We start from the raw sequence: 17,201 nt of genomic DNA on the forward strand, positions 1-17,201 counted from the left end.
GAGCCACACCTAGGGACGCGCGGTTGCCGCAATGGAGTGAGTGTGCGACTCTGATCCTACTTCCGAAAGTGCTTCAGGGTCCGCTGTGGGCACAGTCGGCCAACTTATTGCCCAGGACTGTGTTCCCCGAGGTGCAGAGCGGCCTATCAACCCCGCGGTCCACTCTGAGGTCTTTTCGGACTCCATTTCCCGGCGTGCCGCGCGGCTCTCTGTGAGGGCCGACAGCGGCGACGGCGGCGCGCAGAGCCGGCGGACTGCATCTCCCGGCGTGCCGCGCGGCGGGCGCTGGGCCGGAGCCGGAGCCGGAGCCCGAGCGGCGCGGCCTGGAAGAGGCCGGAGCCCGGAGGAGGCGGCAGCAGCGGCAGCGGCGGGGGCAACCCGGGCAGCCCGAGCCCCGCGGCCTGGGCCTGCGCTCGGCGCCATGAGCGGTGGCGCGCCTTCGGGGGGCGGCCCTGGGGGCTCGGGCCGGGCGCGGACCAGCTCATTCGCGGAGCCAGGCGGCGGCGGCGGCGGCGGCGGTGGCGGCCCCGGGGGTTCGGCCTCTGGCCCAGGCGGCAGCGGCGGCGGGAAGACGACAGTCGGAGCCATGGGCGGGGGCGTGGGGGCCTCGAGCTCCGGGGGTGGTCCCAGCGGCAGCGGCGGAGGAGGCAGCGGCGGCCCCGGTGCGGGCACCAGCTTCCCGCCGCCCGGAGTGAAGCTGGGCCGTGAGTACTAGCGTCGCCCGTGGCGGGTGGAGATCGGATCCCTGAAGTCACTTAGACGTCGACCAGGTTTTTCTTCATGCTTAGGGAGGAACTCGAGGTCACTGTGCCTCCCCAAACTGGGATCTGAGCTCTCCCCCATCCCAAAGAAAGGGGTTTGGGGTTACCATCACTTGGAGTTTAGAATTAGATTTAGTAATCCTCTAAGGGACAGGGGTCACAGGTTCCTGTTCTTCCAGTATCGAAGTCTTGGGTCCGTGAGCCTTAAAAACAGGGATCCGATGTTGCCAATCATTCGAGAACAGGATCAGGGGTCATTGTCGCTTGCAAATGGGGCTTAAGGGTTATTGTTTCCCAAGAGAACAAGAATAAGATCATCACCATCCAGAAGGAGGGATCTGAACGTGCTCCCCTTCAGAGCATGGGGATTTTGAGTGAATATCACTTAGAAGCAGCGATTTGGGTTTGCTGTGTCCCCAAAGAACAGGGGCAGAGCTTTCCAAACCTGGTACATAGTCACCTTCCGTTTTAAAAGACTACGTCTACTATCATTACCTGTCCGTAATATGTAGAATTGTTACCCCCATGGTAGAAATTAATGATTGCTGCTTCTTGAGGATAGATTGGAAGTCAGCATAGTTTTCAGACCAAGTCCATAGTATTATTCAAAAAAGATGGGTCAGTGGGTCTCCTTTCACAGAAATGGAATGAGAGCAGGGGAGGGTCCCAGTTCCACCCCATAGAATAGGGATGTGAAGTTATACCTATTTCATTATTCTGAGGAATGATGTCACTGGCTCTGGAAAAATAGCTATGTAGGATCATCCCCCTCCAAAAGATGGTGTCACTGGCCCCTCAGAATGGATTTGATTCATCACTGACCCCTTTTCTTTGGGGAACCTTTCATCAGTTACCCAAAGAAGAGGGATCACTGTCCCCCAAGAATGCCGCCAAATTTTGTTGCCATTTATAGAATGGAGTTGGGAATTATAGCTTTCCTTGAAAGCACTGAGGCTGGGATAGCCGCCTGATGATAGAGATCAGGTTCACCATGCTCACTATTAAGTGCTTGTCCATTAGGGACCAGTTACACACAGGATGGGGTCTGGGGCTCTGAACCTCACAGATGAGGTCAGGCCAGTGCTTTTTTTCTAGCCCCAAAGTATTTGGGTAAGAGCTAATTGTCCCCCCAACGTGAGAGTCAGGGCACTAGCACTTACTGGAGGAGTCATTCATTTCTGTCACCAGAAACCAGTGGTGAAGTTACCAGTTCCACTTAGGGAGGACTTAAGAGATCACTATACCCTGAGCTGTGAGAAAGGTTAGTGCTTTCCTACAGTAGAACTAGCTCAGGGTTGCCGCTCTCAAGCAGAGGAGGTTAGGTCAGGCTTTCCCCAGTGAGGAGAGACCAGAAGGCAGTTAGCTCGTAGTGGATGAATTCAACATCTGGCAGTGTTGGTGCCTCCTCAGATCAGGAGGGACCAGTGACTTGCTGCTTACTAGAAGTGGAAATTAGGGGTCACCAACCCTTGAACAGCAAGAGGTTTTATGTGTCAGTATCCTCCCCTATGGGAGGAGTCAGGATTTGGGGTTCCATGAAGGGTAGAGGGGCGGAAAGGGCACTGGGAGGCATCCAGTAGCCATCTTTGAAGATTGGGGAAGGGACAAAGAACCCCCGCAATGAGCTTCCTGTAGTGACTCCCCTCCCTCTCACAGCCCCACGATGGGGTGGTGGCCAGAGGGGAAAGGTCAGTAGATCTTGTGTTCCCTTTGCTCCCCAGGTGACAGTGGGAAGGTGACCACAGTGGTAGCCACTCTAGGCCAAGGCCCAGAGCGCTCCCAGGAGGTGGCTTACACAGACATCAAAGTGATTGGCAGTGGCTCGTTTGGAGTCGTGTACCAGGCACGGCTGGCAGACACGAGGGAACTGGTGGCCATCAAGAAGGTTCTCCAGGACAAGAGGTTCAAGGTAGCCTGGGGGGAACGGGGACAGGGAGGTTTGACTGCACGTGACTGGTGAGAGAACTCCAGCAAGAGTGCTGGGCTTGGGCCTCCGCGGGGGGTCTGAGCCTGGGCCAGAGGAGAAGGGAGTGAGGTGGGTGGAAGATGGGAATGTGGATTCCAGGAGAGCCCAGGGCTGACTTTTATTGGGCTTTTGCTGTGAGTGCTTTATAGGTGAGTTTAACTTATGGAAAGATTCTCTGAGGGTAGGTACTGTTGTTATTCCCATTCTAAGTAAGCAGAAACTGGAAACTGAGACTCAGATGAGAGAATTGCCCAAGGTCAAGACTAGAATCTGATTCCCAAGCCCTTCACCGTAACCATTAAGTTACACTCCTGCCCAGAGGAGAAAGGAAGCTGGAGGGGCTAATGAGTATGTTTGCGAAGGTCAAGCTCTGCCTTAAGGGTTTGACAGGTGCAGGGAGACGTCCCGCCTGTGCCGCACGTGCCTTGGTTTGGGGCTCTGTCCCGTCTGAGGAAGGAGTACCCTTTCTTCATTCATACAGAGGTGCCCTGTGAGCTAGTAGAGGCCCTTTGGATCCTAGGCTACTCTGGATGTAGGAGAACTGAGACTAGGCTGAAGGGAACCAGGTCAGAGCCTAGGTCCCGGGCAGTGAGGACTCTCAGGGGAGGCTCCAGGGTGCTGCTCAGAATTTGATTGTAGTTGAGTCCCGGAAGTGAGAGGGATCTGAGGATAGGGAGCTCTGAGGCCCTGAGGGGAACAGAGAACAGAGAAGAATGCCGAGACCGGGTCTCCTGGGAAGAGGGTGAGGCTGGATCCCCATTGGGAAGATAAGGATTGGAAGCCTGGAGTCTGGGACTCTGGAACCAAGCCGGGGTCCAAGGGCTCAGATGCCTCTAGTGAAAGCAGTGGGGAGGAGTGGGGACCAGGGTGAACTGGATGGCCACTTCCTGTCTGTTGTTGCTTGCGCCAGGCAGGGAGGTGGGCCTCATGTGGCCACATCATCTGATTTTTAAAGAGAAGCTGGAAAACTTAGATTATATGTGAAGTCATTTGACTGGTGAATCTCAGCAAAAAATCAAACATCTTTAAAAAGTAGGCTGCAGAAGGCACATAGAAGTGGTCTGAGTTTGGCCCACAGCTTGTGTGTGAGGGGAGTGGGCTGGGGGTGAGGAATTAGGGGCTGCGCCATGGGGCCTTGGAGCTGGGACACAGGGAGCAGCTGCTTGGCTCTGCTGGCAGGAGTTGGGGGGGTAGAGCTGTGGTGAGGGCTGCTAGGGAGGCGAGGCAGGGAGAGCTGGTGGTTTTCTGAGGCTGCCTTCCTTTGCCCCCAAGAACCGAGAGCTGCAGATTATGCGTAAGCTGGACCACTGCAACATCGTGAGGCTGAGATACTTCTTCTACTCCAGTGGGGAGAAGGTGAGACCTCAGTGTGTGGACGAGTCCTCCACCTTGACTCCGCCCGTTTGCCTGTCTGCCTTCCTCATGACTGCTGGTCTCTTCCCCCGGTATTCCCCACGAACCTTCCCTCCCCCTGTTCCTTGCTCTTTTCTCACAATGCCCCACACCTCTCCTTTGCTCTCTGCAGAAAGACGAGCTTTATCTAAATCTGGTGCTGGAATATGTGCCCGAGACGGTGTACCGGGTGGCCCGCCATTTTACCAAGGCCAAGTTGACCATCCCTATCATCTATGTCAAGGTAGGCAGGCAGGCAGGCAGGCTGCTGGGGCCCAGGCCCACAAAGCCAGGAGCTCCGGATAGACACTCCTGCCTCTGTGGGTTCCCTCATCTCCAAGTTTACGTTGGTCTCTGGAGGCCTCACGTTCCCTGCCCTTGTCCCTATACCCCCAGAGATGGAGCGCGCCAAAGGCAGGGCAGCCCAACCCAAGGCCTGACTCGATCAGGGAGGCAGGCTGACCAGGCTGGGGAGGCTGCTTGGGTCCATACTGGGAGCCCATTGGTACTGGTTAGTGTTGGTGGAGTTAGCTCAGAATCGAGGTGGGGACCTAGAATGCAGAGGGGAGATGATGAGCTCAGAGTCTTGGCCTTTGGAGCCTTGGCAGAGGGGTGATGGGAAGGAGGCAGGGTTGCAGGAAGGTTAGTGTCCACAGAGCCAGGAACGCATGAGTCTTCATTCATCACCTGTGCAGGCTTATTCCCCAGTGCTTGGTGCTGTGCCCTGTATGTTACTATTCGCAAGGAGGTGTTTGAACGAATGGATGAGTGAATGGGCCTAGGGACGCTGTGGAGGACAAGGCTGGCGCAGCCAGCTGCATTGGGAGGCGGAGGTTGGGTGCGAGTTTGTTGGAGGTTGCGTGGGGCCCCGTTTTTCCTCCCGCTGGCTTTAAGTACCTGAGGCCTAGGTGAGCCCTGGGGCTCTACCAGTGGTGGGAGCTGTGGGACCTCGTTTCCTGGGAGGCAGCGGTGTGGTTTGTTGAATGGCTGCCTGTGTTCCGGGGCCAGCACTGAGCGGTTCTAGAGGCCCAGCTGACTGAGACCCAGGCCTTGCTCTCAGTTTAACAGGGTAGACAGGTGTCATCACAGAGAACTGTAAAACCACTAGCAACTGCCTTACTGGAAGGAGCACAGGGGATTCTGGGAGCAGAGGAGGCCCTGCCTGCTCAGGGAGTGAGAAGGATCAAGGAAGTCCTCTGGGAGGAGCCCAGGCACAGGGCGAGAAAATGGCATCTCTGGCCGAGGGCGCTGGGAACAGAGGAGGAGGGGGCCCGGGAAGCATCCCTGAGCAGATACTATGTGCCAGGCACTGGCCTAGGCCCTGGGGGACGCAGCAGGGATGGAACCACAAAGATCCCTGCTCTTTTGGCACTTACGTCCTCGTCAGTAGGGAAGAGGGTGGCAGGAAAATCCAGCTGGAGAGGGGCTGGCTCGTGGGTGGTTGTGACTGGTGGGCAGAGGAGGCTGAGCCTTTCCTGTAGCCGGTGGTTCTGGTGAGGCTCCCCAGCCTGCTTTGAAAGAAGGCCCTCCTGATGTATCTGTCTTATTCATCAGGCTTCTGCTGAAGTGTGTGCTCGAAGCAATGGTCTCCAAAGTATGGACCAGCACCAGCACTAGGGGGCTTGTTGCAAATGCCTCATCCTGAACTACTGAATCAGAAACCCTGAGAGTGGGGCCCAGCAGTCCGCAGTCCCTGTTTTAACAAGGCCGCCAAGTGATTCTGGTGCTCGCTAAAGTTTGAGAACCAAGGGGCAGCGAACTGTTTTCACGTCAGGGAGAGTGGGTGGAGGGGCTTTTCAGGCCAAGATGGTGGGGCAGGGCTGTGCTCTGCGGGGAGAGCTGGGCTGGAGTTCTGCTGTCCCCTGCCTGCCCCAGGTGTACATGTACCAGCTCTTCCGGAGCTTGGCCTACATCCACTCCCAGGGTGTGTGTCACCGCGACATCAAGCCCCAGAACCTGCTGGTGGACCCCGACACCGCCGTCCTCAAGCTCTGCGATTTTGGCAGGTGGGCCTGACCCGGGCTGTGCTGGGTGGCTGAAGGGGCGAGGAGGGATCCCGACCCTTGGCTTGTGTTGACTCCTGCCTACGCATATCCTCCCACAGTGCAAAGCAGCTGGTCCGAGGAGAGCCCAACGTCTCCTACATCTGTTCTCGCTACTACCGGGCCCCAGAGCTGATCTTCGGAGCCACTGATTACACCTCATCCATCGGTCAGATTTGAGGGAGGGTGGGGGTGGGAATAGCAGTCATGGCAGTTTTTGAGTTCTTTCTGTGTGTCTGCTGGGCTCGGTGATAAAAGCTTAACATCTGTTCTTTTAGCCAGTCCTCAAATTTAGGAAGGTGATGCTGTCATATGTGCATTTTACAGTTGAGCAGTCTGAAGCTTAGAGTGGTGAGGCCACCTGCCCGCAGTCACACTGCTGGGACTGGGCAGGGCTGGGCTTTGAAAGCTGACCTGACTCCAGAGTCCATACCAGCTCTGGAACCTCCCAGTCAGTCCCCTCTTCTCAGGCAGAGGGAGGGGCTGACGGTGACCTTGGGGGAACCGGGAGGTAAGGCTTTGCCATCATGAGGGTGTGACCTGCTCACAGGGCCTCCATGTCCTTCCCTGTTGTTGGGCATGACAGCGCCAACTTCCAGGCATCAGGAGAGGGTGTGAAAGTGTTTGGAAGAGAACAGTCATCAGCAGTGTGAGGAAACTTCATGGTCCCTAGATGTGAACTTGTGCTGTGGCGGTCAAGGTTCAGACCAGGGAGGGGTGACTACCGGCCTATAGCTATTCCCAAGGGCAGGATAGAGGCCAGAAGTGAGTAAGGCAGCCCACTTAATGCTTTACCTTCCTGAGGCCCAAAGAACACAGGTACCTGTTCTTGGCCTCTTGATCTGTCCTCTGAAGCTAGAGGCAGAGAAAAGGCTTATTGGGGTCACAGAGTGGAGAGAGGCAATGGAAACATCTAGGTTGGAGAGTACAGTGCAGTCGGGTAGACTTGGAGGTTCGAAGTTAGGCTCCTATGTTCCTAAGCTGTGTGTGACCTTGAGCAAGGCACTTCCTCTCTGAGCCGAGAAAATGGGGCTCCCTGGCATCTCTCGGGATGACCGTGGAGGATAGAAATGTATGCCAGGGGATGGGCACGGTAGCTCTGACCCTGCTCCGTTCCTCTTCAGATGTGTGGTCAGCTGGCTGCGTACTGGCCGAGCTCCTCCTGGGCCAGCCCATCTTCCCTGGGGACAGTGGGGTAGACCAGCTGGTGGAGATCATCAAGGTGAGGGCAGGGCCAGGGTGGGCAGGGATTGGGCTAAGCACTAAGGGCCTTGGCTCAGACCCCTCCCTTTCCCTACAGGTGCTGGGAACACCAACCCGGGAACAGATTCGAGAGATGAACCCCAACTACACGGAGTTCAAGTTCCCCCAGATTAAAGCTCACCCCTGGACAAAGGTGGGGCAGGGCTAGGGGCCCAGGCAGCGTGGCTGAGGTCCCCACTGGAGGCCAACGGGTCTGGGGACCTGGCTAGAGTCATGGCTCAGTAGTGGGTCAGTAACTTTCATCCCATTTCAAAGTTTATGGCATTTCCCATACTCTTAAGAGTCGAGGACCCACAGTAAAGGCAAGAGCCCCGTTTTTCTGGTAGGAAACACGCTCACAGCAGGGCCCATACAGTCATGGGACCTGAGCGGGTCGCTCATCTGATACAAACTGACCTCCCCTCAGAGGCCGGGCCTCAGTTGCCTCATGTGGAAAGTGGGCTTGTGGGAGGTGGGCAGGAGTATACCAGGGCCCAGGGCGTCTCACCCTTGTCACCTCTGCCCCCTCCACCCCCCAAGGTGTTCAAATCCCGAACGCCACCTGAGGCCATCGCGCTCTGCTCTAGCCTGCTGGAGTACACACCATCCTCGAGGCTCTCCCCGCTGGAAGCCTGTGCCCACAGCTTCTTTGATGAACTGCGATGTCCTGGAACCCAGCTCCCCAACAACCGCCCGCTTCCCCCTCTCTTCAATTTCAGTCCTGGCGGTGAGGGCACAGCCTGGGATCTGGGTTGTTGGAGGGGCAGCCAAAGATTGTGAAGAGCCTGATGTTGAAGACAGGAGTGGGGAGCTGAGGGTGGGCTGCAAGGCAGCCCTGGGGCTCAGGAAATGCCCCCGATTCCGGGAGACCCAGACCGACTTCATCTGCACTCTGCAACCTCCTGTGTTAGGCTCTTGCCAGTTTTTCATTTAAAGTGTTCGGTGGCTACGTGTGTCCCAGGCAACTGGCCTTGCCCAGAGCTGGGTCCCCGTTTGGTGCCCCTTTCTAACCCCGACTGGGTCTCCAGGTGCCCTGTCCCCTGACTAGGCATGTCCATTCCTGTCTCTAGAACTCACCATCCAACCATCTCTCAACGCCATTCTCATCCCTCCTCACTTGAGGTCCCCGGCGGGCACTGCCTCCCTCACCCCATCCTCACAAGGTAAGTTGGGGACCATCTTCTGAGCATTAAAGCTGCATTTCTCAGCCCGGGGTGGGGATGGGTCTGTTCTCTGTTCTCACAATCCCTGCGTTTCCTTCAAAATTGTAGACATTCTGACAGAAAGCGTATTTTACATGTGAATGGCCACCTTTGTGAGGCATTATTGCCTGTATTTGTGTTTAAATGCAAAAACCAAAGACATAAGTTTAGCCTGCACAGACAAACAAAAAGTTAAATTTGTTGCTCACAGTAAAAAACAGGGGCCATTTTATGTACAAATCCAGATTTCCTGTTTCTCTTGGGGAAGAAAATAAGACTGGGCAGCAGTGGGCCTGCCTCTGCTCAGGGCAATATTACCAGCTGGAGCTGAGTTCCAGCTGCCCCTGTTCTGTGGGGCCTGGCTTTCTGGTGAGTCACTCAATGACCAACCTGGCCCTTTGGCATTTGAGTTTGCAACCCTAGACCTAAAGTGACAGCTTTCCATTTCTAATGTAGCATCTCACACCAGCTTCCTGCTCTTGGGGGTGGGGGGCGGCTAAAAGGCAAAGGCTAACTGTCTGCTCCTTCCTTCCCCCTCAGCTTTAAGTGAGGCTCAGACCGGCCCGGACTGGCAGTCGACCGATGCCACAGCTCCCCTCACTAACTCTTCCTGAGGGCGCCACCAACTACCCTTCCATCTGGGAGCCCCCAGTGGGGCTGGGAAGGGGGGCCATAGCCTGTCAAGCTCCTGCCCTGACCGGGCCCCTAGACTAGAGGGCAGAGGTAAATGAGTCCCTATCCCCACCTCCAGTCCCTCCCTCACCAGCCTCACCCCTGTGGTGGGCTTTTTAAGAGGATTTTAACTGGTTGTGGGGAGGGAAGAGAAGGACGGACCGGGGATTGGCGGGGAGGGGGGCGGGCGGCATGAGGACCTCCTACCCCCTCAGCTCCCTCCCCTCCCCCCAGGTCTCCGCCTCCTCCAACCCCCCTCCCCTCCTGTATCCCTTGTAAATAGAACCAGACCAGCCCTTCTCCTCCTCTTCCCTTCCCTGGCCCCCGGGTGTAAATAGATTGTTATAATTTTTTTCTTAAAGAAAATGTCGATTCGCACCGTCCAAACTGGCCCTTTCCCCTCCAACAGCTGTGTCCCCCGCTCCTGTCCTCTGCCCCTAAGGCCTCCTCCCTCCTCTCCCCATCCTGGAGGGCAGGGGCAGTGGGGGAGCTCCTGATGTCTTAGTTTCCACAGTAAGGTTTGCCTGTGTACAGACCTCCGTTCAATAAATTATTGGCATGAAAACCTGCTTGCTGTCTGGACACCTGTTTTCACAGAGGTGAGGGAGGTGCCTGGGGGGCTCTCCTGGGACAGGAGTGGGCTGCATCTCAGGCAGGGGAACAGGGTGGGATGAACCCAGGCTGGCCCTGGCTCAGGTGCCCAAGCTTCCTGTGCTCCAGCCCTCCTCTGCATATGTGATGAGCTAGCTCTGGCTTATCCACTGCAGCACACATCATCTGCTTCCACTGAGGGAGGGAAGCACTGTCATTCCCAGGTGACTGGTGAGAGAACTGGCCATCAGACAGGTCAAGGCCACAGAGTATAGGTGGCAAAGTCAAGGTTTGAACAAAGGGCTCCCTGTCTCATAGCCTGAGCTACCTGCCACTTCAGGGGGACACAGGATGATAGGGGGGTGGGTCACTCAGGCCAAGACAACCTTGGTAGAGACTCTTAGTGGGCATGGATGGGGGCACAGGAGCTGTCCCCAAACCCTAGCGGTTCCCCAGGCCTTCATTTCCGTCTTAAACAGGGCCCCACCTGGCTCACCTCTTTAGGGATGCTGGGAAGTGACAACCCTGGGAAGGCTGTCACAGAGAGTGTGGCTTTTTCTCTTGCTTTGAAAACATGCTGGGGCCAGGTGGTGGGGCCATGGGCAGAGGAAAATGGCATCTCCTCCACATGGTGCCAATGGTAGGCGAGGGCAGGAGGCCCTAGAAGTAAAAGGGAGCCTGGACAGGAGCAACTGACGTGTCCTCCACTGGACTCCATTTGTGAAGAAAAAGGGAGAAGAGTTTTGAACATATCCCAGAGGGTGTTCAGGGACTGTTCCTGTAGCATCTGGGCTCCGCTGTCTGCTTAGGCAAGCCCCAGGGGCATCTGCCCAGAGCAAACCCTGGCCCGCCCTGCTCAACACCATCCAGATGTCACCTTGTTTGTAGGATGAACACACAGTGCAAGTGGACTGGGTAAGAGAAGGAGGGCTGGTCTGGACCAAGGGGCTAACCTCGGGCTCCTGGGGACCCCTTCTGGCTGCTCACACCCAGTGGGCCATGAGGTCACCGAGGGGGTCCTACACCCTCCTCCCACCCCCATGGCCTCTGCCCAGGTCTGGCCCCATCCTCTACTTCCTGGACCACCTCCAGTTTCCCCTGCCCCACTCTGATGCCAGGGAGCCCTAACCCCACCTATGACCCTCACCCCATCCCATCCCCCACACCGCCCAACTTCTTAGCCTGGCTTTCAAGGCCTTCCCAGGTCTAGGCTTCCCTCCTTCCCTGCCCTGTCGCCCCTCCTCTGCCCAGCCTCCCTCCCAGACAGCTCAGCCGCAGCCACATCCTGCTGCACCTGTCGGAACACCCTGGTCTGCAGAGGCCTGAGACAAGCCTTCCCAATGGACCTGCCATACATCATCTACTTTCATTTGGAGAGGGAAGGATTGCCAGCCCAGGTAACCTTTGAAAAGGTTGGGGATTCCTTCCTGTTGCCAAGACTTTTTATCTTTTGAGGCCCCTTAAACCCCAACTGCTCTGTGACAATGGCTCACTTTTCCTCCAGTTACCATGACTCCTCCTCTGAGCCCGTGCCCCCTGCAGTGGTTTCAGATCACAATCAGTCCACAGCTGTATCAGTTACAGATATGCGCTAAAAGGACCACATGGATTCAAATCTTGGCCAATACCTCTGCCCAGCTATGAGATCTTGGGCGAGTCTCTGTCTGTTTTCTCACTTGGGATAATACTGAGATCACCTCACAGGCCTGCTGAGATCATTATACATGTATAGTGCTAACTGCAGTGCCTGCCATGGCCGGGCCGTCAAACGTTTGCTGTTATTGTAGCTGTCAATAACTGGACGACCTCCAAGTATACCAAGAACTCACGCTCCTTGTGGTGCTGCCTGCCTGGAATATTTTCTTCGTCTTCCACGAGCAGATTTCTACTTTTTCTTCAAAGATTAACTCCTCTAGGAAGTCTCTGACTCCTGATCTACCATGGAGGTTTGTTCCATGGAGGTTTGTTCCATGGAGGTTTGTTCTCTGCTCTGGGATCCTACTGTCCCTGCACATCCCCGCTGCAGCCCTGAGGGTCCTGGGGCTGAGATCCATCTGCCCCCACCTGGGCAGGGCAGAGGCCTCATTTATCTCTGGCCCCCAGCACACGGGAGGGAGGCCTTAGGACACCCAGGCTGAATAAATCAACAAGACATTCAGAGAGCAAGGCCATCTGTATTTGTGGGTGTTCCTCCTACCACACTGCGTGGCTCCTGGGGCAGAGCCCATGTCTGACTCATTCCTGGGTTTCTAACATCACCCACCTGCAGCTGAATACCGGGGTACATATAGATTGCCCTCCACGTTGTCAAAAGTGAGATCAAGGAAGCCCAGAGAAGTCAAGTGCCTTCTTCCACCAGGCAGAGCCAAATCCTGCGAGCCCAGAGTCCAGAGAAGGCTAGGGCCGGGGGGACAAGCAGAGGATGTGAAGAGGTATGCGACAGGGCCCAGCACAGAGCTGGCACACGGTTGGGGCTCAGGAAAGGTTACCTGATGTTGCTGGGCACCAGGGTGATGCAAAGAGCCTTGGAGAACCCCGCTTTGCAACGCAGTGGGGTGACCGGGACACATCATATCGTGTCTCAGACCTTCAGCGTCCCCTCAGGCAGAGAAAGGTGACGCCTGGTGGGGCCATTCTGAGGAGTCAGCGGGTAAGAGGCCAGGGTGAATGCTGGCACCCGGTGGATGCCAGAGTGGCTCGCCGGGGCGTGGCCCCCTTTCTCCCCAGAGGTGCCCACACTTGATTCTGCAACCAAACTCTTTTATTGTTGCTCTTCAGCTGTGTCACACAAAGGCCGTGTCCAATTGCAACAGCCCGCTCGCTTCAGTGGCCCCCAGTGCCGCCTGGCACAGCTGCAGCGTGTCCACAAGTGCCAGTGGCTGGGACGTCTCGATGATGGCAATGGTCTCCCCGAGCTCGGTGCACATGATAGTCTGCTGAGGCTCGGGGGGCGGGGGCGGGGCAGGAGGGGGTGATCTGGGAGGCTGCAGTGTCATCGTCCGAGCTTGGGCGTGGACCCGCTGATGCAGTCGCAGGCCCGCCATGGCACGGAACCAGCGGCCGCAGGTCCCGCAGTAGTAGGGGCTCTTGTTGTAGAGACCGGTGATGGGGAGGCGGGGCGCACGGGCAAAGGCGACTGGCCGCAGGTGCAGCCTCCGGTGCTGCTGCAGGTTAGAGCTCTGCGTGAAGCGCTTGCCACAGTCCAGGCACTGGTAGGGACGCACACCCGTGTGGGTCAGCTGGTGGCGGCTGAGGTTGGCCAGAGAAGCAAAAGTCTTGCCACAGGAATGGCACTGGAAGGGCCTCTCGCCCGTGTGCGTCCGCAGATGGTTGCGCACATGGACCAGCTTCTTGAAGCCCTTGCCGCAGACACCACAGCGGTGTCGCCGCTCAGGGGGCCCATGGACCGCGCGCCGGTGCCGGGAGAGCCGGGAGGCGGAGGCAAAGGACTTGGAGCACTGTGGGCAGGGCAGCTGGGCGGGTGGGGCAGCGGGCAGCGGGGGGGGCGTGGGCTCGGCAGGAGCCGGGGAGGCGGCCGCCACCGCCGCCGCCGCCGCCATGGGAGGTGCCCCGCTCTTGCCGGCGTGAGTGCGCCGGTGGTAGAGGAACTTGGTCATGTTGCTGAACGTTTTGCCGCAGCGGCAGCGGTGCAGTGGGTTGGCGGTGTGGGCCCGCCGGTGGGCCACCAACGTGAGTTCTGTGCTGAAGCCGCGGCCGCAGTCCACGCAGAGGTAGCGGGCTTCGCCGCGGTGCAGCCGCAGGTGCTGCTCCAGTGAGGCTGCTTTCTTGAAGACCTTGGAGCAGGTCGTACATTCGTGTGTGCCACCAACATGGGCCCGCCCGTGAGCCAGAAGCCGGTTTGCCGAGCTGAAGCTGCGCTGGCACTGGCTGCAGTGGAAGGGGTGAGCCGCTGACGCTGGGCCACGGGACGCCCGCCGGTGTCGCCGGCGTGCCCCTGCTGAGGCGCAGCGTTGAGGACAATCCCCACAGCCCTGGGCCTGGCCGGCTGCGGACTTGTCAGCTCCCTTAGCATCATCACCAGCCTCTGCTGCTGCCTCTTCCTCGTCCTCTGTCTCTTCGTCGTCATCTTCTTCATCCTCACCCTCCTCCTCCTCCTCTAGCCCGTTGCGCTCTTCTTTCTCTAGGGAGTCAAAGTGGGTGCCCTGGTGCTCCAAGAACTCCTCGGGGGTGGTACACAGGGCAGTGCACTCAGGACACTCGTAGGGCTCCATCTCGACTTCGGGTGGAGCCGGGGGTGGAGGTGGGGAGGGGAGGGGAGGCAGAGGCGGCGGCACCGGAGGTTTAGCTGCTGCAGCAGCAGAAAGGTGCCGGGCCTTCCGATGAGCCACCCACAGCTCAGGCGAGGGAAACAGCTCCTGGCAGTCTCCACACTGGTACTGGATCTGGCTTGCAGACTCCCGCAGGTGGGCATCCTGGTGGGCCAGGAGCTCGCTGGGGGAGAGGATGAGCTGGCTGCACTCACCGCACTGGAAAGGCCCATCCTCAGTGCCTGGCACCAGCTCCGGCTCCAGGCCAGTGTCCTGGGTGGTCAGCGCCTCCTCCTCTGTGACAGTGGGCACATGCTGCTCCTGGTGTGAGAGGACTTCTTCCAGTGTGTTGTAGAGGCTGCCACATTCAGAGCACATGAACTGGAAGAAGAGGGATGAGGCAAGGGCCTCCCCAGGTGTCATCTCAGTCACCTCTGTTAACATTTCCATTTTCTCCCCTAACGTCGGTGTTGACATCTCCACTGCCCCTGGTGACATCTGTGTTGGCATCTCAGCCACTTCAGCTGCCTCAGCCACCACCTCGGCCATTGTGCGAAAGGCAGTACCTGGAGAAAGAAGGGGGTGCCTAGTGAGACCGGGAACTCAATGGAGGGGGGATGTCTCAGGAGTTCCCTTGCCTATCCCATCACTCACCAGCCTCTAACAATCAGCAAGTCTGGATCCAATATTTATATCTCAGTCTTCAGTGAGCCTGTGACCCTGCAGCTGAACTGCGCCCCATGGCGGCCAGATATCTGCAGAAGAGAGACAGCCCTTCTCAGTCTGGCCTCTGATGCCACCCTCCTTACCCAGAGGGCTGGTCACACCCTTTCCAAGAACAGAATGTGTCTTTTGGGGTCTCTTGGCCTTGGCCTGTGCAGTTTCCTCTCTGTGCAGCATCTCTCCTCTACCTACTTGTACACAGAGAGGTGTAGCAAGGTGTTTAAGAGCATAGGTTCTGGACCAGACTGCCCTTGGCTTGAATCTGAGCTCCACCCCTTACTTCATCTCTCAGAGACTGCATTCTCATCTGTGAGATGGACTAAAAGTAGTACTGACCACAAAGTCCCTGGTACTTTGTAAAGCTTAGATTGAACCATTACTTGTAATTCTCCAGAAACGTTGTTTTTGAACCCTAAGTCTTTGATGCTGCTATTCCTTCTGCCAACGAAGTTCTCTCTTCTTTTCTAGCAAACTCTACATCCACAGGGTGGTGGCCACTCCCTTCTCCTTGGGGTTCTTATGGTATCCCGTGCCACCTCCATCACAGCAAATATCATGAACTTGGGATAGAGTCTGTGCCCCTCACCAGACTGAGCTTGCCGGCAGGGCAGGTCTGATTGATTGTAGGGGCTGCTGTCACCAACAAAGCCACTGACCAAGGACAGGGATTTTAACTTTTGAACTTCCCTCTACGTGCCCCATCTCTCCCTCTACAGGTGTGGGCTCAACCCAGCGCAGGCCCCTTCACACAACAGGGGCTCAGAGTCCCTACAGCAAATGACTGCCGCCCATGCAGGCCTAAGCAGTAATTTTCCAAATATAATCCCCACCATCTCCATTTCTTCTTCAACTCATCTGTTAGTGCCAGAGGGCAGGTGGAGTTCAGCTTACAGCTCTGCACACAAAAGTTGCTCATGTTTAGCTCCCAGAGGTCTCACCATAAGAAGCACTGAGTAGATTTGGTGAATGAATTACGCTCCCTCCAGGAAGTGTGGCCCCGAGAGTTTAACTGTCCTTGTGCACATTCCACTTTTCCCACCAGACCAGCCCTCCTATTAGACTGTGAATTCCCACAATAACAAGGCCCAGCACAGGGCCCTGCTATCAGCTGCTTTCCAGTAAATGCTCCTTAAGTAAATGATTCACTAAAAGCCCAAGAGCTAAACTTTCCAACTCCCTCACTAATTTTTGAGTTGCTCGGGCCCTGCCACACAAAAGCCATTCCATAACGGACCTTCCTGGAAACAGTCAACCAGGGGCCTGACAGTTCAGCTTTGCATCGTTTACAGCCCCACTCCCAACAGAGAACTCCCCTCCAGCGAGGCCCAGTGCCTGGTGCAAGGCTTACACAAAGTAGGCACCCAGTAAATGTCTAGAAGTTGGCCCGAAGGACCTGATATTTGGACTTTCCTAGTCTGCATTCCCCATTTCCCAATCCTGGACTGTGAATTAGTGGGGGGAAGGATGGGTTTTTGTTGTACAGCAGACCAACAGAAGTCCTTCCAGGAAAGAGCCCACCAGGGGCCTGGAAGTTCAACTTTCCTGAGACACATCCCTTTTCTCTGACCAGACTTATCAACTACGCAACCTGAGAGTTCCCTGCAAACGGTGGGGGCCGGGCGAGCTCAAGCGTAGGGTCCTGCACACCTCAGGCGCTCTATCAACGCTCCAGGGCACAGAGGAAGCAGCACTCTCTTTCCACTCCGCGTCGCTCCCGCCCTAGCGCAGGCCCCAAAGCTCCTCGACCCTCGGGGTCCCCCTCGGTCTCCCTCCGCCCTCTCCGTAAGCCCAGCTCTCTCTTCCCCGGCCCGCCCCGCGGCGCCCTCACCCGTCTCTCTTGCCTCCTGCAGCCCCCGCCGCTCTTGACACAGACCCTCTGCTCCAGGAGTGTGGGACCCCCTCACTATCCACGCCTCCCATTGGGCGCTGCCCTTACCTGCGGCGGCCAATCAGAGCCGAAAGCGGAGAGCACGCGCTCCTGCGCCTGCGTATGGACGATTAGGCGGGGCTCGGCGAGTTTCTCCACGCACACAACTCTGCCCTGTGGGCGGGGCTCCGGGCTCGGAGAAGCGCCTGCGCAGTTCTCCCGGGCCGCTCCTCCGCCAAGTCTGAAAGTTAAGTGGAGAGAACTGAACATCCCTGGAAAGCAAGGATCATGGAGTGGACTGGGTGGCGGGAGACCTTGACAGAACTGTCATTTCATAGCTAAAGACACAGAGCATCTCTGAGAGCACAGCTTTGGAGTCAAACATACTTGGGGTACTTCCCCTCTCTGGTCCTCACTTTTACTCCTATGTAAAATGGGCTTGAATCACATCCACCTCAAAGGCTGTTGAGGGGAT

The 17,201-nt window shown here is 57.0% G+C and overlaps 2 protein-coding genes across 2 annotated transcripts; one reads left to right on the forward strand and one right to left on the reverse strand.

Annotated features, from left to right (window-relative positions):
• Positions 1–421: 421 nt before the first annotated feature.
• On the forward strand, positions 422–9,840 carry GSK3A (glycogen synthase kinase 3 alpha; the record flags this gene model as incomplete). The annotated part of the gene is made up of 11 exons (XM_079723539.1): positions 422–704; positions 2,483–2,670; positions 4,000–4,083; positions 4,253–4,363; positions 5,995–6,125; positions 6,224–6,330; positions 7,286–7,383; positions 7,462–7,557; positions 7,944–8,130; positions 8,474–8,566; positions 9,146–9,840. The coding sequence occupies 11 exons, from the start codon at positions 422–424 to the stop codon at positions 9,217–9,219; spliced, it is 1,452 nt and encodes a 483-aa protein (XP_079579665.1). The 3' UTR covers positions 9,220–9,840.
• A 2,811-nt stretch (positions 9,841–12,651) lies between these two features.
• On the reverse strand, positions 12,652–14,700 carry ZNF526 (zinc finger protein 526; the record flags this gene model as incomplete). Its single annotated transcript, XM_079723675.1, has 1 exon — positions 12,652–14,700. The coding sequence occupies exon 1, from the start codon at positions 14,683–14,685 to the stop codon at positions 12,652–12,654; it is 2,034 nt and encodes a 677-aa protein (XP_079579801.1). The 5' UTR covers positions 14,686–14,700.
• Positions 14,701–17,201: the final 2,501 nt, after the last annotated feature.

Source organism: Hyperoodon ampullatus, assembly GCF_949752795.1.
Source record: "Hyperoodon ampullatus genome assembly, chromosome: 18".
NCBI classification, from domain to species: Eukaryota; Metazoa; Chordata; class Mammalia; order Artiodactyla; family Ziphiidae; genus Hyperoodon; species Hyperoodon ampullatus.